The sequence below is a fragment of the Gossypium hirsutum genome, chromosome D09 (genome assembly GCF_007990345.1).
Source record: "Gossypium hirsutum isolate 1008001.06 chromosome D09, Gossypium_hirsutum_v2.1, whole genome shotgun sequence".
In the NCBI taxonomy this organism is placed as follows: Eukaryota; Viridiplantae; Streptophyta; class Magnoliopsida; order Malvales; family Malvaceae; genus Gossypium; species Gossypium hirsutum.
The window spans coordinates 53,875,002-53,897,813 of NC_053445.1; the positions used below are offsets into that span (position 1 = coordinate 53,875,002).

At 33.6% G+C, this 22,812-nt stretch overlaps 3 protein-coding genes, 1 non-coding gene and 1 pseudogene across 6 annotated transcripts; 2 read left to right on the forward strand and 3 right to left on the reverse strand.

The window, feature by feature from the left end:
- Positions 1-120: 120 nt before the first annotated feature.
- On the reverse strand, positions 121-4,237 carry LOC107931516 (probable boron transporter 2). Of its 2 annotated transcripts, none has more exons than XM_016863428.2 (13): positions 4,219-4,237; positions 3,642-3,759; positions 3,420-3,502; positions 2,805-2,997; positions 2,594-2,732; positions 2,343-2,508; positions 2,088-2,254; positions 1,837-2,010; positions 1,667-1,762; positions 1,446-1,583; positions 1,051-1,370; positions 711-978; positions 121-636 (listed from the first exon to the last, which is right to left on the reverse strand). In XM_016863428.2, the coding sequence occupies exons 2-13, from the start codon at positions 3,743-3,745 to the stop codon at positions 346-348; spliced, it is 2,139 nt and encodes a 712-aa protein (XP_016718917.1). In that variant the 5' UTR covers positions 3,746-3,759; positions 4,219-4,237; the 3' UTR covers positions 121-345. The 2 variants fall into 2 exon arrangements, with proteins under 2 accessions (XP_016718917.1, XP_016718916.1); XM_016863427.2 differs by lacking the exon at positions 4,219-4,237 and adding an exon at positions 3,949-4,151.
- A 7,321-nt stretch (positions 4,238-11,558) lies between these two features.
- Positions 11,559-11,630, reverse strand: TRNAG-UCC (transfer RNA glycine (anticodon UCC)). The gene has a single exon. It is a non-coding gene; the product is annotated as a tRNA-Gly (tRNA).
- A 438-nt stretch (positions 11,631-12,068) lies between these two features.
- On the forward strand, positions 12,069-14,108 carry LOC107931488 (wall-associated receptor kinase-like 15). 2 transcript variants are annotated; one of them, XM_016863387.2, is made up of 2 exons: positions 12,069-13,230; positions 13,797-14,108. In XM_016863387.2, the coding sequence occupies exons 1-2, from the start codon at positions 12,450-12,452 to the stop codon at positions 13,901-13,903; spliced, it is 888 nt and encodes a 295-aa protein (XP_016718876.1). In that variant the 5' UTR covers positions 12,069-12,449; the 3' UTR covers positions 13,904-14,108. The 2 variants fall into 2 exon arrangements, with proteins under 2 accessions (XP_016718876.1, XP_016718875.1); XM_016863386.2 differs by having other exon boundaries at positions 12,083-13,230; positions 13,791-14,108.
- Positions 14,109-14,645: 537 nt separating this feature from the next.
- Positions 14,646-16,357, forward strand: LOC107931489 (proteasome assembly chaperone 4). The gene is made up of 5 exons (XM_016863388.2): positions 14,646-15,041; positions 15,136-15,204; positions 15,299-15,374; positions 15,839-15,903; positions 16,010-16,357. The coding sequence occupies exons 1-5, from the start codon at positions 14,847-14,849 to the stop codon at positions 16,103-16,105; spliced, it is 501 nt and encodes a 166-aa protein (XP_016718877.2). The 5' UTR covers positions 14,646-14,846; the 3' UTR covers positions 16,106-16,357.
- A 1,714-nt stretch (positions 16,358-18,071) lies between these two features.
- Positions 18,072-21,928, reverse strand: LOC107931487 (probable receptor-like protein kinase At5g18500; annotated as a pseudogene).
- Positions 21,929-22,812: the final 884 nt, after the last annotated feature.

Genomic DNA, 22,812 nt, shown 5'->3' on the forward strand with positions numbered 1-22,812 from the left:
AAAATGGATGAAATTTTTAATAGAAGAGTTTAATAGAAGAGTCAATTTGCTGTTTGATTTAACATACAATGACTAATTTGACAATTTTTTTAGTAAAAGGAGCAAAATGCAATCAAACTCTTTCTACAAGGGACTCCATAGCAATTTTAACCATTCTTATAATATATTTTTCATGGTTACAAGATTTTCTTCACTAATCAATGGCATTTTTATTAGTAGCAGAATATATTTTACATGAGTGATAGCCAAAATCAGGGGATTAGTAAGGGATATGCATAGCAGACTTCTTGAACTGCATGCTCATATATGTATATATATTCTTTTAGCAGCTTGGTCCATTACTTGCTAACCTTTGCCTAAATTTGATGGCTTTTCATTGGCTCTAGGACTAAATGGCCCTCTTCCAGCATTCCCAGGACTTAGCTCACCTCTCAGTTGGCTTATCCTGGGGCTATATACCTTTTCTGAGAACCGTGGGCTTTGAATGCTCTTAAATTCTTTGGAGGGAGTTGTTCCGGTCGAGCTTGTTACCTTCGGGCTGCACATGTGTCTAATCTCACCCCGGCTTCGGGTAATCATTCTGTCTAAAATCTCTCCATCATCAGCAAAGGAAGCTGTCCTAACCAGCTCTCCTTCCTGTAGAAGTCCGAACACAGGCTCAAACTCGGATCGTTTTTTCAACAATAGCTCAATGAATTATATAGACTTACGGTTATAAGGTTGAATGGTACATCCGGGGATTCTTCGTACTCGGCGGCATCCAAATCTTGAAGGTGTGCCCCTTTGAAAAACTTGGGCAAAACATATTGTCTCACAGGAACCAAAAGCATGATCATCAATGGGAAAAGAACCCCGGCGACCGGAACCCAAGTAATCCCGAAACAAACAAACAAGTATATGGTTTGGAATATCGTGAACATGGCAATTGTTTTGAATGGTACGGTTTCTACAAAAGTGGCATGGTACTCCTCTAGTACTCTGAAACAAATTATCATGTGAAGAGCAAATAAACTTAGGGACTCTACGAGGGTATGAAGCAAATTAACTTACTTGTATCGTCTACTCAGAGCTGTGAAGAGCAGCAACATTCGTTCCCAAAACTGGTTTCCGGGCAAGCTCTCGATAGCCATGAATGCAAAGTAACCCCAAAGTACTGAGGTTGGTATCTTTTTAATCAAAGGCATTGCTGCAACACATCCTCCAACCATTGTAGCTTGAAGCAAGTTACTAAGCCGTTGTTCTTTTACCTCGATGGGCAATAGATCATTGATTTCCTTCTCGATATCAAATACTGACTCATCAACCGGGGCATTAATATTTTCCATGTTTGAAGCCATTTCTATGGTTGATTCTTTCAGTTCCTTTAATCCCTATTCAGAAAAAAGAAAAAAAAGAAGTTAAGCTGGGATACTCGAGCATCAGCATTAAGCAACATAAGTCCGTACCCGAGCCGAAGGTTCTTGGTAAACCAACGGAGTCTGCATCTGTTGATAAGCTTCTTGCATTCTTTCATACACTTGTCCTAAGCTTGCATTCTTATGTATGAATTGGCGAGCTGTTGTTACTAGTCCATTTCGGAGCAACTACGGAACAAAAACGAAAAGAACTATTAACATTCAAGGCCATGACAAGAAGAAAAACAAGGCCGATGTGCCAAGCTAAGTACCTGGTGCTTTAATGTAGCTAAGCTTTTAGTATGCATTGGAGATTGTGGAATGACACCATTTGCTGGTGGGATACCAATAAGACCACATAGTATTGTCTGCCATCGATTATAAACGTTAGCATAAAAATCGAAGTGCATATAGAAAAACAGAGAAAAAACGGAACTGGTACCAAGAATCCAAGAAGAAGTAAATCATAATGAAAAGAAGGTGGTTTCCTCAAATTGAATTCCTTTTGTTGAGCGAGTTGCGAAGCTACACTGTGGTCGAAATAATATAGGACCGCGATCATTGTAGCCGGAACGAAAGCTCCGATTATATAGAGCACCGGAACCTTTAGCATGTCCTGTTAGTTTTCACCAATCAATCATTAGAAAACAAAGTAAAAGCCCTTTGTCAAGTTAAACCGGTTAACTCAGTTACCTTCACAACGGTCCAATTTTCGTATGCACCTGGAGACCATGGATTAGGACTAAAGAGACGCCGTGGAATTCCTTTCGGAATAGTTCCAGCTGGTATATAAGAAACAGCAGTCCAGACCAGAACCATCAATGGCACACCGTAGTCAGCTACAAAGCCTCGTAACGATCCTTCGAGAAATATAAAGATAATTGAGTTATGAACTTGTAATATCTATGACTACAAGTATGTTAAGGAAACTAACAGAACAAAACTCACCGCATGCATATCTCCAAGATCTTGCTTTCCGGCTTCTTAATGCAGTAAACAGGAGTCCAAATGACAAAACCATAGCAAACATCCCATTTGCAAATCTCCACGACAGTTGAAAGTCGACCGACTTTGGATTTTCTCTTTCTGGTATGTGAAACTCGTCCACAAGTCCCTAGTAAACCAAACTTGAAATTAGTTCAACATAACTTGCAGTGTACTTTACCATATCAACAACATTCAAAACACAAATTCGTCACCTTAATAGCTTGCTGCATGAAGAGCATCGCGATAAGAAGACCAAACAACTCACCGGCAAGACGAGTAAACCTGTTGATAATTGAACAAGCTCCTAGGATAGCCAACAAGAACAACAAAATCGCAGTCCAAACGCATACCCTGCATATGTTCCATTAAAGCTTTTAGTGAATGCCATAATTTTGTAATGCGTTGAGATACAAGTAATTATACCATCCGGTCCATGCAAGAAAGAGCTGTGACCCCAAATCAGGCCGGTTCTTGGCGAAATCGAACATAAACCGGTACATAATTACAGTTGGTTCTGCAACTCCAAGGATCAACAAAGGTTGACCTCCTATGATGGAATGTATAATTCCACATAGTGCAGTAGAAGCCAATGTTTGAACTGCTGTGAGCACCCCATCTGATCAACACAAAAGAAATGATCAAAGATCGGACGGTGTTCGCACATGGATACAGAATATGACTGGTAAAAGTACCACGTTAGATTGCATTTAGCCCCCATTTACTTAAAAAATAAACAAATTAATCCTTGTACGTTAGATGAAAAAGCAAATTGGTACTTCTATTAAAAATTTTATCCATTTTTACTGTTAAAAACTGGGCTCACGAGACACACCAAGTATAACTATCTGGTTATTTTGTCAGCCATGACAGCTTTTAACAGTAAAAATACATAAAAGACTAGTTTGCTCTTTGATTGTACATACAGGACTAATTTGCACATTTTTTAAGTAAATGGAGCAAAATGCAATCTAAATCTTACTACACCAACTCAAAAGATACTCCAAATACACGAAAAACTTAGTATCAGACGCAACAAACCTGTGTCTCTTTCCAATTGTTCTCCAAATGAAATAACAGGAATTGCTGATGCAAAAAATATATAAGTGGTGGGGGCTAAAATCCTACAATGAGATCATCCATGGCAAAAAAGTTAGTTAACAAATAAAAAATAATTCAGACAAATCCTTATATCTATAGCTGTATGTAATTGTAAGTGTGTTCTAATGTTTTTTTTTTTGTCATGAGAATAGAATGAAGTACCTAAAACCAGCACTAAGACCACTGGTCCAATCTTGCTTGTAGCACTTCAATCTCCCTTTGATGTCATTTTTTATCCCACCAAATGGTACAAAGCTCTCTTCCATTGTATGAATAAAAGCTGGTCATTTCAGGTTACACACAACCAAAAAACGAAAAAACAATTTTCAAACCTTAGAGACATGTAATGAAGTAAAATTTGAATCTTGACAGCATTATTACACCAATGTTTGAAAACCCAGAACAAGAATGGTGAGCAAATCCAAAAAAAAAAAGACTAAAGACATTAAGTTGGTAATGGAGATTTTACCTTTTTTTAAGAGAAATGTGGATACAGAGAGATGAAGAGTTGCGAAGGGGGGAGGTCCAAATATATAAGGTCGTGAAAGTGTGGATCAAATTGTGAAAAAAAATGTACCCAACAGCAAGAAAACAAATACCACAAACAAAACTGCATATATATGTGTGTGTGTGTGTGTGTGTGTAAAGGAAGCTCAAAAAGATAGTAACTTTGAAGAGCAAAGATAATGGTTAATGGAAACAGGAGATTCAATATAGAAGCACTATGGAGTATACTGACCTGTCACCACCAATGCTAAAGAAGGAAAGAGCACAAAAAAAGGTTGGGTTTTTTTATACTCTTACCTAAAAAAAAAAGAAACAAAAGAGTCTTAGAGATGATATTACCATTATATGTATTATGAAAATGATAAAACTTATATAAAAAAGGGTGCTTTTTTTCATTAAAAGAGAGAGAGAGAGTGTGTGTATGTCAGTATATGAGAAGCTGTAGTGCAAAGAACCAAGTTAGCAGGTTTTTTTTTTTTGATCATTTGTAGCAAGTGAAGTAGAGATAAACAATTGGTCATAAAATTTGTTTTATTTTCATGAATATAGAGTTTCCGATTTCATGATTAAGATATGAGAAAAATAATAATTTTATCATAGGTTTATAATTATAATTAATTTTGTTTGTTATTTAACTAGTTTTAGTTTTTTCTAGATAAAATTATCATGAAAGTTTATCTATTAGAAGTCGAGTTATATTTTATCCTTATAACTCAAAAAAATAAGTAAATCAATTCATGTATGTTAGAACAAAGAGAATATTGGTTCTTTTGTTAAAACTTTATCCATTTCACAAATGGATGAAATTTTTAAAGGAAATGACTAATGGATGAAATTAAAACTAGTCCTTGTACACGTGTCATTATTTGGTTATTTTATCAGCCACATTAGTTTTTAATAGTACAAATTGATTAAATTTTTAAGAGAAATAACTAGTTCAGTTTTTGATCTAATGTATAGGGACTAATTTGTCTAATTTTTAAAAATACCATGGAAGCCCCTATACTTTGAGTCAGATTGTATTTTATCTTCTCTACTAGAAAATATGCAAATTAATCATTATACATTCAATCAAAAAGTAAATTGGTCATTCTATTAAAAATTTCATTTATTTTTACGGTTAAAAACTAGTCATTGTTCGTCAAAATGAGGTACACGTGACATGCTACGTTCACTTTCTGATTATTTCATCAGATATACTAGTTTTTAATAATATGAATTGATAATTTTTTTAACAGATAATACCGATTTGCTCTTTAATCTAACTAATTTACTTATTTCTAATAATAATAAAAAACAAAATACAATCTATCTCTTAAAAAAAATTCATTATACTTTCATCGCTATTAACCATTAAATAATTTATAAAAGGAAATCTACATTGTATATACATCATTGTTGAAGAAGCAGCAGCAAAATAACATGGTGGCGCTTTTACTGATAACCATGGGGTTAAAAAATTAATCTTTACTGACCATAAGGTAAATTGAAATAACGGGGCTTTCCATAATAAAACTCATGCACATATGAAACAGGACAAGTTGTTTGTAGTTGTTGGAATGGAAATGGTACATTAAGACAATCATAATTACTGTTGTCTTTGGTTTTTCTTTTGATTTGGGTTCTTTTTTTTTTTGTAATTTAGTATTATTGTCTTTTAGTTGCATATGATTTTTTTAAGCTTTGAGTTTCATGAATTTGGGTTAATTGCAAATCCAAAAACCTCTTTGTTTGTTTCAAATAAATGGCAAACCAACTTTTATTTATATATAAATAATTATATTTTTTATAAATTTAGAATTTAATCCTCGTACTTTTAGTTCTTTCATTTTTTAGATTTCACCATTTAAGTCAAAGTTATTAACTCTGCTAAGTTTTTTTGTTGACTTAATGGTAGTTGTTGTTGACTTCAGAGTTACTTTGAAATCTATGGTAATGTATTTTCCCACAATATTGCATTACGGATTTATAAATATTTATATATTTATTACATTAATATTTTGAATCTAACAGGTTAATAAAATAGTTAGTGTTAATAAAAATTAAAAAAGTTATTTTTCAAGACGTCATATTGAGGTTGTTCATAAATATTTATAATTATTAAATTGACTGAAAAACTTGATAGATACAATATCGATAAAATTAAAACATTTTAAAATTTAAAATCAATTTAAAATATCAATCATAATTTAAAAATATACGGTAGAATTGAAGCAAAAATAAAACTTATTTATAAGTTCTCATTCACAGTTAGGAAAATGGTAAATTATACCTAATGGCATCAAATTATTAGTGAATTTACATTTTGGTTATTCAACTTCAGAAAGTTATAAAATGATCATTGAATTGTTCGAAAGTTTTTATAAAACAACTTGCACCAATTGAAAACTTTTATTCCCTTTCTCTTCTATAGTTCATTTTTTTAATGAAATAACTTTAAACGTCACGAATCTACGAACTAAAATCCAGACATCGTTCTTCTCCAATCTTCGATATTGTCCCTCAGTACAATCATGTTTGGGATTCGTTGTTGATATCATCCCTAAGGCTCAAATCTAGATCCTCTCCTTAAAAATATAATATGTCTTACCATTACACCAAATCACTTGTTGGTAGACATCGTCCGTAATCATTCACATAGGGAATGAATACTTATCTTATTCAATCATTATGGGATTTGTGGAGCCAACTTCATTTTCTTGTTTCAATAAAAAGAAGGTTAAAATATGCTTTAGGTCCCTTACTTTTTACATATTTTTAATTTAGTTTATCTACTTTTATTTTAAGTAATTTAGTCCATTTATTTTTTTTGATTTAAAAATACAAGTCTAATTGTTGATATAGTTAATTTTTTTAAAATTCAAATTCAATCCAATGTCATTTTTTTGTTACACGACTACTAACTAAGTATTTATTTTATTTTAGAATGTCACGCCAACATATTTAATAGAAATATTTAATAGTTTTAATAATTGAGCCTGAAATTTGAAACCTGAAAAGCAGAAGGACTAAATTTCTAAAAATAAAAGTAGAAAAATTAAATTCCAAATGTATGAAGAGTACAAAAACTAAGAGCGTAATTAACCAAAAAATTTTATGTCGATATCGAGAAATAATTATAAAATTGTAAAGAGGTCAAGATAAAAGTTTTATATTAAAATGGCATAACTAAGTTGTTAATTTGACTAAAAATTTCAACAACAAAAAAATCATTTAAATTAAGGATTAAAGGTATTAAATTGAATTATTGGTTTTTAGAAGTACTAAAACTGAAATTATATTAGTTAAGCAATGAAACCAAAGCCTCTGCCCTAAGTACTGTTAGTGGTATATCTCGAATCCTAACTAAAACATCATTCATTATTTTGATCCATTGATTTCAATATTATATAATAGTTTATAGAAGGACAGAAGGGTTTTCATGCTTTAAAATTTTTTGGTTTGCTTCTTTCTTTTTATACGCTTTCAAATTATGATTTAATTTTAAATTAGTTCTCAAATTTTAAGATGTTTTAATTGAGTCTTTAAAATTTAGATGTTAAATATTATCTCAAATTTGACATGGAGTATATTTAAAACATACGTATCAAATTGCAAACATATACGTACTAATTGCATTAATAACTTATATATGTCGTGTTTAAAAAGAAAATCTCTTAAATTTAAGGGTAAACTACACTCAAGGTTGCTAAGCTATCAGTAAGTTTACGCTTTGGTCAGTCAACTTCAAAAAAGTTACAAAATGGTCACCAAAATATTCAAAAGTTTTCATTTAAGTCATTGTGCTGCTAAAACCGTTGTTATATAACATTCTCTTTTTGCACCTCTTGCACCAATCAAAATCTCTCATTTCCTTATCTTCTACAATTCAATTTTGAACATCACAAATCTGTGAACCAAAATTCAAACAGTTTTCTTCTATGATCTCCAACACCGACTGATAGATCGACTTTGATCTAAGGTATGTTCTTCTACTCGCGATAGATACTGATCCACCATACTTGTAGTTTGCCTTAATTTTATTGATATCTTCTATTCTTTTTAATACATAATATCTAAGCAATCCATGCATGCTTACGTACAACCTTCCATATATATACATATGGAGTTGCCCTAGTTAGGTTATATAATCGGTAAAAGTATCATGGAGACCCTTGTATTAGAAGATTGATTGCGTTTTGCTCCATTTATTAAAAAAATAGACAAATTAATCTATGTACATAGACCAAATAGCAAGATGGTCTTTTCTATTAAAAATTTCATTTATTTCTACCATTAAAAATTGATGTGGCTGAAAACATGGGGTTAAGTGAGATGGTAAGGGTCTCTCCTACCTTAACCAATGGTCGAGGGTTCAATCCTCACTTGGGTATGGAGCAGCTTTAAAACTTGTGGCCAACGTCTACCCCCTTAATAAACCTACAGAATGTGAATGATTAGTCACTAGGCTCGTCCAATAGATACCTTGAGAAATAAATAAAAAAATTGATCTGGCTAATAGAATAACCAATAAGGATCAATTTTTAACAATAGATATGTATCGAATTTTTAATAAAATAATTAATTTACTCTTTAATTTAATGTACATAAATTAATTTACTTATTTTTTTAATACATTACATAAAATGTGATTTATCTTTTAATACAAATTTATTTGCGATACTTTTACTGGTTATATAATGATATAAGATGATGGAAATTGAAAGCAATTTTAAGCGATTTTATTATTAATGGAGTGTAGGATGTGGGGAATGTTACTCTAACTATAGAGCATGATAATGATGATGACGACGACGACATTGATTGATTCTATCATCCTTTTACGTATGGGCAGACATGAAGTAAATGCAAATTACAAAGTGGCTTTTTATAAGGGGCTCCTTTCTTTATGATTTTGCCTCCCGCAAGCTCTACTTTGCATCATTCATTGGATATAATATGATAAAGCTCATGTAGACATCCCCCTTATAAAGCTCCGGAAAGGTGGGTTGCTCAAAATGACCATACTTTTCGTGATGTTAATAAATGCGGTTATGATCATTGTCCTTAGAATCGGGTCTCATCAAATTAGGTAGAGAAAGAGATAAGGACATGGATGGTTTACTTCGCTTGATGCAAGGTGGAGAAACGTTGAGGAATGTTGTCATAGGAAAAAAGGAGGGAGAATGTTGGGGAAGAATAGGTAAGGAAAGAATGATATAGGAGCAAGGTTTTTAAAATTAGATTGGTGGTCAAACTAGTTAAGTCATTAGTTTGATTAAATAAATTATTAAAAATTTGATTCAATTAATTTTTTGTCTGGTTCAATTGATCTATACTAGTTCTCGAGTCAACCAGTGCAATGTTCTACTTTGAATTGGTACCTTAGTCCAACTAAAACAACCTTGTATTTGAGAAGAGTTGAGGGGGGAACCCCCTGTCCCGTGGGAGTTTTGGACTTTATACACCTTTAGCTTTGGTCCCAATGCATCACGTTTTAAGTTCTTACATGTGGGTCAAAGACAAATGGTCAAATGGTCAAATGGTTCGTTACTATAGATTTATGTAATGTGGTAATTAAATGCTTTCAATCATTTTAGATGAGACGTAATAGTTAAAATTAAAAATATAATTAATAAGCGAGACTCTCATAAGTATTAAGATAAAAAATACTTTGAAAGAGTTGATTAAATTAATTATTTGATCTTAAAAATTAAATCATTTGAAGTGATTAGATAAAAGAACTAGTGGTGTAATCACACCTTGTGACAGAGAAATTGTACATTATTTTGTAAATATGGAGCATTTGGCTATGCCCAACTTGTTTAGCGGCCTAGAACTATGACACTTGGCAACCACTATAGGATAAAATGAAATTGAGATATTATTAAGGTTGAACCCACTAAGTAATGTTAGATTTAGAGAGACATATTTCACATCACTTTGTAAAGAGAAGCAAAAAAGGAACTTTGATGTTGTAACCAATGTAAAGGATGTTCTTTTTTGTTTTAAAAGAAGAGCATTTGAAACTTTTGTGGTGGATTGTCCACTCAATCATTAGACCGGTTCTGTTGCATGCTCCAAAATATAATGTATGAAAAAAAAAATCATAAAGACTCAAAGCAATACGTTAGAAATTAAATCTTAAATAATATATTAAGAAATTGGTATGAACATTAGAATGTAAAGTTAAGTCGTAGTAGAAAAACATATCATCATAAAAATTAAAAGTCACGACTATAAAGTTATATTATTACATGCTTAATTATTAAAACAAATCTTATCCTATCGAAAATTTACTCGTAAATATCAAATCCATCAAATCAAACATAAAAATAATAAATTGACTTCAACTCAAAAAATCGAGTCAGAGAAAACACAAGTCTTCACCACCTCGCAGAAACCTAATTCATGGGAGGAGCGAAGGGTGTAACGCTATGCCAAAATTATTATTCCGAATAATAAAACGAAGACACCTTGTGCTAGAAACAGGGTTAGTGGCCAGCGATTGAAGTGTCAAAGGCTGATAGTGGGGGCAGTTGCCCTTCCTAAAATGGTCAGTTTTGTATTTAATCCTTTAAACTTTTATGAAATTACATGTTAGTATAATGATAAGATTTCAATCTGGCCCTCCCAATAATTTATGATTCATCTTTGCCCCGGTAAATTTTCCACTTAGTGCTTTTTATAAAATTACATGTTAGTATAATGATAAATTTTCACTTTGACCCTTCCAGTAATTTATGATTCATCTTTGGTCCCCTTAAAACAATTTTCTGCTTTCATCCCTGGTGGCAGCACAGGGGGTTCACCGTCGGTGTAAATTGCAAGAAGCCTTTATATATATATATATATAAATAACAACAAAACAGACATTTACATGTCTTAAAAGTAGATTGCACCATTGTGAACTTCACCTTCAATTAGCTCCGCACTTCCATTTATCATGTTTTCAACATTATCAAAATCTGCAGAAACCTGAAATGATTAGATGAATAAGGAACAGTTTTCTGATCAAACATAACACATTTTGTAAGAAACAAAGACAAACTACATTACTATCACTGCCTCACTGGCTTTGTTTTGATTGTTGTCTGATATGGTATATGTCTCCAAATGGCTATATTTTGAAACATCTTTAATGATGTTCCACTAGCATTAACCTGTGTATAGGACAAAGTACCGCATTAGAGTTGTTAATGAATATATCAGAAAAACCATATAGGAAACTTGTATTTAACACAAAATCTTGAATGATATGAAGTGAATGCAATGTACCTTAATAGCCAAACAAGTAAAAATGGGGGCAGTGGCCATAGCTGTAGGGTAGCAGCTTCAACTGTAGGCCAGAACTATGGCTGTAGCTGCAGGCTAACCATCATGTGAAACAGCTACATGTTCTACAATATATATAGCGCCATGTTCTAGTCCTTTTGAGGCTGATCCTATCAGCAAATGCCTCTTCTATATCCTCTCCCATAAAAAAAACAACTATAACATTCATATAAGCATCTCCAATCATCTGTACCAGCATTGTCATCACTAAGAAACAAAAAAGCTGAAATTCCTAACAAAAAGAAACCGAGCTTGGTGTGCGTTTGCCGGGAGTCGAACCCGGGTCTATTGCTTGGAAGACAATTATCCCAACCGTTGGACTACAAACGCTTGTTGTTAAGTGGCAAAATAAATATTACATGATGCTACGCTTTACAGTTGATGGTGTTTGGTTTTGAATTATGGTTAAAAATTAATATAATGGCCAGTTAGGATAATTGCCTCCCTTAATAGAATTACGGGTCCCTCTAATAATTTATACATATGTTTTTAGCAGAACCACTAATTAGACTAACAACAAAGTTCGGGTACGTAGAGGATACGAGTAAGGCCAAATTTATGGCTATAGCTGCAGGATACCATCCTTTTCGGAGATATTATTTAACGCCATTTTGGCATTTAAGGATGGGTTTTTAATATTAAAAATTAATAAAAATTAATTCACTCATTTTTCATTCCAGTCCCTACTAATACAAATGCGTTGATAATACTTTTACTCTTAGGTAATGCATGGGAGGCGACAATCTCTCCTATGCAGAGGTAAAAGAGAGCCAGCGCCAAGCACCGAATCTTTTCTTTCGGCTTTATCGTTCATCATCCTCGACGACATTGCCCCAAATTGGATGCTTGCCAGATCATTGCTCCACTCCACTCATAAAACCCCGTAAACAAGCATAAACATAGGGACCAGAGCCATGTTTGAAACAAAAAAAAGAACAAAAGCAAGCTGCACTGCACTGCACTGCATATTTCACCTCTTTTTTTCAAACTTATGGATCCCACCTCTCAGCCTATTAGTCAAAAAGTCACTAAAATCTCGGGTACTGTAACCCCTCCTCGATCCCCTCTCCCTCTCCCTTACCCATTTCCCTTTCATACCATACCAACATACACAACAAAGCTCAATCACCACCATTGTTGTTAAACATAATGCAGCACCCTCTAAAACACCACCTTACCCTAACCCTTTTAGCATTAACCTCACTTTCTCACTTCCCACCAGCTTCCCCCCTCACCCCATGCCGCACCTTATGTGGCACCACCGCCATAAACTACCCTTTCAGCATCGACGATGGCTGTGGCGCCCCACAATACCGCTCAATGCTGAACTGCACAGGTACCGACCTGTTTTTCATGACCACTTCGGGGCGGTACAAAGTCCAATCAATCGACTACAACAAACAAACCATGGTGGTTTACGACCCTGCCATGTCGACATGTTCCATTCTTCAACCCCACCATGATTTCGTTATGACCGACGTTGAATCCGTCGTGATACCGCCAAGTTCCGACACCATTTTTGCCCTTCTCAATTGTTCTATCGACTCGCCGGTGCTTAACCGGTACAAGAACCTTTGTTTTAACTTCTCAGGGCATTCGTGTGATGAGCTTTACGGTGGGTGTAATGCTTTTAGGGTGTTCCGTTCGTTTACTAATAGTTCGCCGCCGTGTTGTTTCACGGGGTACGATACGGTGAAGTATATGAGCATGAATATATTGGATTGCTCGCATTATACTAGTTTTATTAATGTTGACGGTTTGAAGGGGATTGGACCGGCGGATTGGGTTTACGGGATGAAATTGTCTTACGCCGTGCCGGACACCGGTTGTGGGAGGTGTACTCGGTCCGGCGGTGCTTGTGGTTATGATACCGAGACTGGTGTCATGATGTGCCTATGCTCTACTTCCATGAATGCTACGAGAGAATGTGGTAAGAAACTAATTTTGGATTAATTTAACTAAATGTCCCTAAACTATTGTCTAGATTCTAATTTGATCTCTAAATTTTAAAACGTTCTAATTTCATCCTTAAAGTATTAGTATTATATCAATCTAACTATCAATTTAGACATTAAATGTCAATTTAGTTATGAGATAGAGCATATTTAAAACAAGGAATGGTACAAGTTCCTTTATTATAGAGACAGGATCAAATTAGTCCTTCTATTATTAAATACATTAATTTACTGTTTAAAAAACATCATTATTGTTTAACAATGTTATATTTTAAAAGTTTTCTATAATTCTACAAATGAAATATTTTGTTTAGAGATTATGTCGTTTTTTAAACAGCAACTATTAACTCTGTTATTATTTGACTTTATTTGATTCATTTTACTAGTACAAAGAACTAAATTGATCAATTATTTTAAATATACTCCATTTCTCAAATTTGAGTTGATTAATATAATGTTGGTTCTTTAAAATTTTAATTAAAACATTTTTTTAATTAGCCCATTAATTTTATTCTGATTACTTGCTATATTTTAGCTGCAGGTAGCAATGGAGATATAGGAGGTGCTCAAAAGTTGGCATTGCGGACAAAGTTTCATGCATTTGCCTTGGTGGTGGGTGCATTGATTTACTTTGTAATATTCATATGAACAATGAATATAGTGGCTGTATGTTTTCTTCTTCTTATAGTTACTGGTGCTCCAAAGAAAGTGACCAGGCCATTCTTGTGGAGGGTTGATTGGTTTGTATCCAAATTTTGTACCTATTTAAACATTAATCTCATTATAGGTTATTATCATATATATCTGTCATTTCTTTATATAATGTTAAAAATTAAGCATAACTCTTCCCCAACCCCTTTTATAAAAGGATAATACATTTCAGCACACTCGAACTCACGTCCTCTTACACTAATAATAATGCCGATGCCAATCAAATTAAGAGTCAATCAACAATTAAATTTTAAATATTTAAAAGATTATTATTTTTAACCCACTACATTCAAATCCATCCATGCTATATGTACACTTTATTCAACTCGAAGATCACCTATATTTATTCAAGAAAATTATAACTAATTTCCTAGCATGCAAGATATTAAATAAATTTTAAAAACAAGATAAAAACATTTAAAAAAAATTATTCAATTAGCATTTACTGATTAAGTTAATTGTGTTAAGTTGACAAAATAATCTGATGAATAAAATATTGATACTTTTTTTAGTATAACTATAAGTGTCTTGATTGATTTTAGGATCCGAGTCTGATCCTGTTCGGTCCGGAGCTGATATTCAGATAAAGCCCTTTGATTCTTTAATTACTCAATTGTCAATTATAACGTTTTGAAATTTGGGGCGATTTAAAATTTGAGTTATATTTTGGGGATGTCGTATGAAATTAACCCTCATTTTAATTGTTATTTTACTTCTTCGATATCCTTTCCCGTGTTTCTGAGTCGTTGAGTCCTCTTTGAAATCGCGACCTAGCAACAGTGAAAGTGTGAAACCAAAAAACTTGAGAGATTTATCAGACTCAGTGAGTGTGAAAGGCTAAATCGTATACGGGAACGGAAGGAAGACAACGACGAAGAACATGTCTTCTCCTCCTTCCTCTTCTTCTGGTAAAGCATTGGACTTTGAAGCCGCATCAAAATCAGCCGTTGCTTCTGTCGAGTCCCTCAAATTCAAACCGCAAGACGACATCGCCGGCGGCGTGCAGGTCACTAGCTTTTCGGAGATCGTGGATGAAGTGACGCTTCACTTTCAAATCATTCGTCTCGCCAAGCAGGTTACTCGAATTTCTAAACTTATTTTAAAGCACGAATGTTTATTGTTCTGTCAGTCTTTCCCAAATTTCATATTCGTTATTGAATTTTTCATAGATATACGTATGGATCGGCTCTACCTCTGCTAATTTGGGAAATTTATATGCTGCTGCTCCTACACGACCTGTAAGTTATTTCTCTTCAATTGATTACTTTTTTTTTATCATTGATTATAATACTATTTTGTATTGTTACTAAAAGAATCCATTGTTATGAATAGAATAATACGGTGAGCGTGACTTCAATTCTTGGAGGTGTTTCAGATAACACAGGCTCTGGAATTGCTCGACGATTAGGTCTTTGTTCAATTTTACCAACATTTTAATGCTATATCTCTGTTGGTCTAATTATTGGTTTAGTCACTTTACTATGCTCAAATTCTCAATTTAATCCTTCTACTTTAATTTGACATAATTTGGTGCCTTTAATTTTGTTATGTTGTTAGTTGCTGTATTAAAAAGTGCCTTGAAGCCATTTTTACCATTATTCACTTAGTTTAGGTCATGAGGAAATCTTGTCAACCATGTTCAACAAATAATAAATTTATATATCAACCAAATGTTTAAGGTTGTTTTAAAAAAAAAATTTGTCATCATTTTAACGGCAAGAACTAATGGTGTTATCAAGTAGATATATCAAAATTCTGCTAAATTAGAGGATTAGATCCCAATTTTCGATATAGCAGAGGGACTAAAATCATAATTAGACTTTTGTTTTCGTCTTTTTGGCTTGAATTTAAAGCAAATTGAATCTTTTGCAGTGCTAAAGACTGGTCTTAACATAATTGTGGCCTGCAATATCCCAAAGAATAACCCCATGCTTGAGGTTTGGTTTTTTATTCATTGATATTTAGACTTGAATTCAAGCAAAGATCTGATATGTTAATCTTTTGTGCTTATATCATCATTTTGTTCCCTTTTTTTCCTCACAGGCAAATGCTGAAAAGAAGTTAATAGAGAAGCTAATTGCCTTGGGGCACTCGAGGCCGAAATCCCAATCCTCAGGTCCAGGGTTGTCTTCCTCATAGTGAAAAAACTGTGATTCATATTTGCATTTGTAGCAGCAAGCAAGTAGACCATACAAGTCTTCAGTGTAGCATCAGTTATGGAATCCTTTTTAAATCATCGTATTCGTTCAGAAATTTAACCGGCAAAACATACTGCACCTAGCTGTGAGACAAGCAATGCTGTAAGCTTTTCTGTTATGTCGTGTGAATTGTCTCTCATGTCATAAACGAACAGGTTGCAACTTGCAAATGCACACGTTTTTTATTTTCCTAGTGGTTGATTCTATGTTTGCTGTTGAGTTTAGTGCTGGTTAACCCTGCTATGCCCTGAATTTGGATTTCAATGCTTTTATTGTAGCATAGGTTATTTACCACCACTGATGCCAATTTTTTCCTGCAAAATGAAAACTGTAGCAAGCATATATTATTTACCCCCATTGGATGCTCTCATATCATAAACAGACAAGTTTGGACTTGCTAATGCACACATTGTTTTCTAGTAATTTCCTTTGTGGTTGATTCTATGTTTGATGTTGAGCTTAAGGCTGGTTAGTCCTGCTATGACCTGGACTTATTATATTGCTTTTATTGTCATAGCTGAAACATTCAGATTGTTGATGTTACTTACCACCATTGAATGCCAATTTTTTGGAAACCTAGACTTGAATGGTAGAGCTAGGGATGATAATGGAGCGTGGTGGGTAGATATTGCTCAATCCATCATTGCTTCATTTCGCCGTGGATGTTAGAACTTAAATATCACCACCATCTCCTTGGATTTTGGATTTTTCCGGAACTGTCCAAAGCTTATGCGTTTTACATATAAAATAAAAAGAATATTCTTTGAATATTTTAGTGTTTTTCCTATAATATATAATTATATTTATATCATCTGAAAGCTAAATATATAAAAGTAAAATAGTAATTTCAAAATATCGGATTGGGAAATCGTCTTTAGAAACAACATCCCGCCCCGCCTTGTCTTTAAAACGATAAAGCACTTCTGCCACATATAGAGAGGTAAGAGGTAGATGCGTTTACAAGGTTGGAGACAATTAGGTTAAGTCAATCAATCAGTTAAGTCGATTTTTCAACTAAAACTAATCAATTACTCATTGAAATTTATAGTGATATTCGAGTTTACTTTCAGATTATAAGTAAGATGCACAAAATATTACATTCCCTTGTTTAAATTTTGAAAATTGCTTAAACCGATCAACTTACAGTCACAAACAATTTAAAGTCTATATTCTACCTTCCTTTGATAAAAAAAAAAAAGACAATGGGAGAGTTTGAAAACTTGATGTGGGTGGATGGCCATGCCATAATTGGCCTTAAAACCAAGTGATGGACATCCCCACCACATGGAACGTGATTCACTTTTCAAGTTTAGATTAGGGTTTGGACAATAGAAAGCTAGTAGGATTATTTCCTTCACCCCCCCCCCTTTCAAACTATGATTAACATTTTAAATTGATCTCAAATTTCGAAGTGTTATAATCAAATCCTCAAAATATCAATATAATATTATATCAAACATGCCTTTCTATCACATGCACATTCCACGTGATATTTAACACCAAAATTAACGGTTAAACTGGTGAAAAGACCTCGTTAATTCAATATCGATATTTTGATAACTCAATTAAAAAGTTTTGAAATTTAGAAGCCAACTTAGATTTTTGACAATTGTTTGAGGACGTTTGGTGAAATTAACCCAAAATAATAAAGAAAACATAGGTTTTTTTGGACTCATCTCATCAAAGCCAACCCATATGCACATGGGATAAGGAGGCAAGTACCATGTTCATAATTTTCAGCTTCAATAATTATCGCTACCTAAGGACAACAAACCAAGAAATACTTCCTAATCACAACTATCCATATATAAGATGAATGTATGGATGTGAATGTGCATGTGTGCATATATATATATGTATAAGATTTAGCACTGCAACACAAATTCATAAAAGTGAAGCACCCAATGGAGGTAAAAAAATTTATATAGAATCCCATATAATAGACCTGTACAGAAAAATCTTGTGGCAAGGCAAACAATGCACAACGATGACCGAGAACGCCATATCTGGAACCAAAAACAAACTAATCTTCTCTAGAATTTACAACTAGATATGTAATTCAAAGATCCCATATAAAAATAAATAAATTTAATCGTTTGCCTGTATCGGCTGCACGACATTTGCCATCTCGTATACACCATTCCGAAGCATCACAATTTTTGACCTAAGTAAAGCATTGGTGGATTTTGAAACCATTTATCCTAAATGTCTAGGAGGGGCAGTGGTAGATTCGGCTGTCTGACCTTGAATCCGTATCATCACTCCTATCAGCATCAGAGTTTCTCGGTCCTGTTTCGGCTTCTGAGTTCACTGTCTGATTCCTTCTGCGTCTTCTATCCTGAAAATTTTACACACGGTTACAACCTTAAACCAGAAATTCACCTATCAGCAATGATGTTTGAACCGAAACATACTGACCGGTTGGACCAGTAACCGACCAGGGTACCGATCCGAAGAATAGCTCTGAACTTAATAGACCGGGAACCGGAGTGGATCGGTTGAACCAGGTTTTTTATTTTTAATATTTTTTTAAGCGAACAGGTTGAACCGGCGAACCAATGACCTGACCAGTTCGACCACCAATCTAGTTCTAAAAACATTGCCTATCAAACAATCTATGGTCAGATTACGATTTTAGTTCAATTTCTATACTTTAGTTTGGCATAATATCTTCCAATACTTTTATAATGTTATTAGTATGTCCAAATTGATAAATCCACATCATCAATTTAACAGCAGCAAGCAATTACACTAATAACATTATAAAAGTAATGAGACCAAATTATGTCAAATTAGAGGGATTAAAGCACAAATTTCAGTATAGTAGAAGGACTAAACAATTTGGACCTGCTAACAACATTATAAAAGTAACGAGACCAAATTATGTCAAATTAGGACTAAATTATAATTTTCAGTATAGTAGAGGGACTAAAATCATGGGTAGGCAGCAATTACCTACGTTATCAATTTGAACCTACTAATAACATTATAAAAATAATGAGACCAAATTATGCTAAATTACAAATTTCAGTATGGTAGATGGACTAAAATCATGGCTAGAACGACAATCTATCTAAAAGCAAGAAGTTGTTATCCTCGAGCCTACTACTTCCCGCATTATAATGCAACTTCCACAAACACCAAGTAATTCTTATTAAATGATTTTAAAGTATTGAAATCAAACCTCTCGAGGTATAGGATACTCCTCTGATTCAAGCATGCGAACGACTTGACTCATCTTCGGTCTTTTATCTGCATCAGGATCGACACATCTCAAAGCGGTCAAAAGAGCTCGTTTAAGAGCGCTAGTTGATGGTCTAGCCTCTATGTTAGGGTCAACTACTTCCTCCGATCGGCGGAGTTGAACCATCATCTTTAACCACTCGACCATATTTACCTGAGAGTTTACCATATTCGGTTAATGTACATTACCAATAAAAAAACATATTAAAAAGCAAAAATCTCACGACAAGCACAGCATAAAAATGCCTTTTAGTGTTTGTACCTCGGGCTGAGGGCGACCGTAATCTACAGGGTATCTTCCAGTAATTGCTTCTAAGAGCACTACACCATAGCTATAAACATCACTCTTCTCATTCAGGAGGCCCGAGTTGGCATATTCCGGAGCAACATAACTGGTTAATTCGTGCAAGCCGAACACGAGACTTAGTTAACTAATGTAAAAAAAAAAGGAAACAAAAAAAACTACAGTAAAACTGCTCACCCGAAGGTACCCATAACTCTTGTTGCGATATAACTTTTCCCGTCACCTAACAATTTGGCCAGACCAAAATCGGATATCTTAGAATCATAGTTGTCATCAATCAATATATTACTCAATTTTATGTCTCTATGCACGACTTTAGGTTCAATAGCTTCATGCAAATAAGCCAACCTGCAAAATGTAGTTTCGAGAAACAAAATGAGATTAAATCCGAAGTTACTTAAAGCATTAATAGCTGAGATTTAGTTTTAAAAGCGGACTTACGCCTTGGCAGTACCAAGAAGAATCTTTATACGAGCCTCCCAAGTAAGATATCCCTTGTGAGACATAACTCCACGAAGTCATTGCTCTAAATTGCCGTTATTGACATATTCGTAAACCAACATCCTACGAGTTATAGCAGAACACATTTATGCAAACCCAGATTATAAGAACAAGGACATGTAAATATAACAATTTATTAACGACAGCGTACCTATGAGTTCCCTCAATGCAATACCCGAGAAGTCGAACTAAGTTTTTATGTCGCATGTGACCGATAGCTTCAACTTCGACTCGAAAATCTTTGTCAGCTTGCCCCCTAAAATAACATCGAACAACTATGAGCTAAGTTAGAAGTTATACACAGCAAAACACAAACAACAAAAGGGATAATTTCGTGCAACATACGGATTGTTAAGGAGCTTTTTGACGGCTACAGGTGTCCCGTTAACCAGATTGCCTCTATAAACAACTCCGTATCCACCATCACCGATAATATTATCCTTAGAAAACCGGTTGGTTGCGAGCTGTAGGTCTCTAAGAGTGAACCAATGACCCCATCCTAAGTGCGAAAATTCGGGTAGACCAGACAAAGGTGAAGGAGCGGTTAACGGATGCGAAAAAGGCCTGAACACGGAAACCACTCCGACACCTTTCTCTTCAGCTGGTTGAGATCCCTTAACATCTTTCCCTAAATGATTAAAAGAACCAGACAGGCCACTGTCATCTCCGTTACCAACATGATATGAAACCTTGTCTGAATCTCTATCACTGAATTTATAGTTAAGAGTATTCGGACTGCCATTGTTCGCCGAAACTTCATCGACTCCTATTTCTTTAATTTCCTCCGAAACATAAGGTGCTTGTCTTGACGGAAGTATGTCCTTATGCCTCCCGGTTTTCTTTCGAAAGCTAAGCCACAGAGATATACCAAGAATAACTAAAAACACTATCCCTAAACAAATTACAATAAGTACCCATAACTGTAGACCAATGTATGTTTTTGACAGTGTTTTGTTCAGATCAGACGCCATTTTCGCCACACCGATACACCTAACAATAAAAAAAACAGTTTAAAAACATCATAATCCAAATCTAACAATCTAAAGCATTGATTCAAACATCAATTCATATTACAACCAAATCTCATTTTCACAGTAAAACAAATGCAGTGTGAAAGCAATTAAAGGAAAAAATTACCCTTTAACCACAATCAAATTCCCAAGGAAAAAAAACCTAAGATCCTTCAAGTAAATAGCTTATCCAAACCCTAAAACAAATATCAAAGCATCACATTTCAATAAACACAAAAAAAAACACCCACATTTCAAATGGAATCAGATATCATATTTCAAACAAAAAAGCAAAAAAATAAAATCAGGCATCATTTTGACTGGATCAAATAAAAAAAAGTCAAAACTTTGAAGCATTTAGATGAAGAACATATGAATCAGAAGAAACCTGTTCAAGTAATGCTGGCAAGGCACCCAAAAATGAAAAAAAAGAAAGAAAAAAAAGGGAATTTTGGGACTTTGGGTGTGTTTAAAAAGAAGAAAGGGCTAAACCCAAAACCCAAAGGGGGAAGCACATTGAGAGGAAAACAAAACAGGGTGGTGGTGCAGCATTTTTGAAAAACAGAAGGGATTTTGTTAGGGTTTTCAGGTTTTGTAGGATTGGGTTTTGGGGCATTGGGAAATAAGATGTGGAGTTGAGAGAGGTAGGTAATGAAGGAAAGACATTGTTGCCTTTTGGAAATTTTAACAGTGTGTGAAGTGGAAGCAGCTAAGCTTTTATATACTACTATTTAATGTTTAATTGGGAAGATTGCTCTGCTCTGCTGTTTATTCCTTTGCCTTTTTTTCCTTTTTTTTATATTATAGAATAGGATAATATAATATTTAGCCCTAAATTTGGTAATTAGATTTATTTTAATTCTTAAATTTGAATTTTATCAAGATTTGAGGATGTAACTAATATTTTTACAACATATCTGGATTGATTGGTTAAACTTATTGTACTGAAAGCTGACACATATATTAATCCAAATAAAGGAGTTGAATCGGTTGAATTAGAAACTGGTAAAAATAAAAAAAATTGGAGACAAAAATCAGCAGAACATGTTGAATCGATTTAATAATTCTTTAATTTTTTAAGCTTTTATGAATTTTTAATTGTTTATTTATTGTTGGTCTAGGAGTTAAACTAATCAAACCAACAAATCAAGAGCACTACATGTAACAATCTAAAATTATATTAGGAAAGCTCGGAAATTTATATAATTTTTTTAATTTTTAAATAATAATGTGGTATAATCTTAAAGAGTCAAATCATCAAATTTTTATATTTTTTAAATTCAAAAATAAAAATAAATCTAGTTCGTAAATTAAAAAATAAAAAAATATATTATTCCTTCCTTTAATATAATATGTATTATTGGAAACAATCGGAGTTGAAAGTTTTAAGTTATGTGGTTGTTTTACTCAAAGATTTAAAAAAGAAGAGTGAATTGCAGGTCACATATACCAAGAAGTTTGAGGGGAATATTGTTTGGGTTTTGTAGACGAGCTCGAAAAAACATATTGAGTAAATGGAGAAAAAAAATATGAACATATTTTATTTATATATGATTTAATTGCATTGGAGAATTTAGATTTTAAATCAAT

Coding starts and splice junctions, on each gene's coding strand:
- LOC107931516 (XM_016863428.2), bottom strand. CDS start 3,745: ATGGAAGAGAGCTTTGTACCATTTGGTGGGATAAAAAATGACATCAAA. Junction 3,503..3,641: donor GGTCTTAGTGCTGGTTTTAG/GTACTTCATTCT, acceptor ATCTCATTGTAG/GATTTTAGCCCCCACCACTT. Junction 2,011..2,087: donor AAAATTGGACCGTTGTGAAG/GTAACTGAGTTA, acceptor GAAAACTAACAG/GACATGCTAAAGGTTCCGGT.
- LOC107931488 (XM_016863386.2), top strand. CDS start 12,450: ATGCAGCACCCTCTAAAACACCACCTTACCCTAACCCTTTTAGCATTA. Junction 13,231..13,790: donor GAATGCTACGAGAGAATGTG/GTAAGAAACTAA, acceptor GCTATATTTTAG/CTGCAGGTAGCAATGGAGAT.
- LOC107931489 (XM_016863388.2), top strand. CDS start 14,847: ATGTCTTCTCCTCCTTCCTCTTCTTCTGGTAAAGCATTGGACTTTGAA. Junction 15,375..15,838: donor TGGAATTGCTCGACGATTAG/GTCTTTGTTCAA, acceptor AATCTTTTGCAG/TGCTAAAGACTGGTCTTAAC. Junction 15,904..16,009: donor AGAATAACCCCATGCTTGAG/GTTTGGTTTTTT, acceptor TTTTCCTCACAG/GCAAATGCTGAAAAGAAGTT.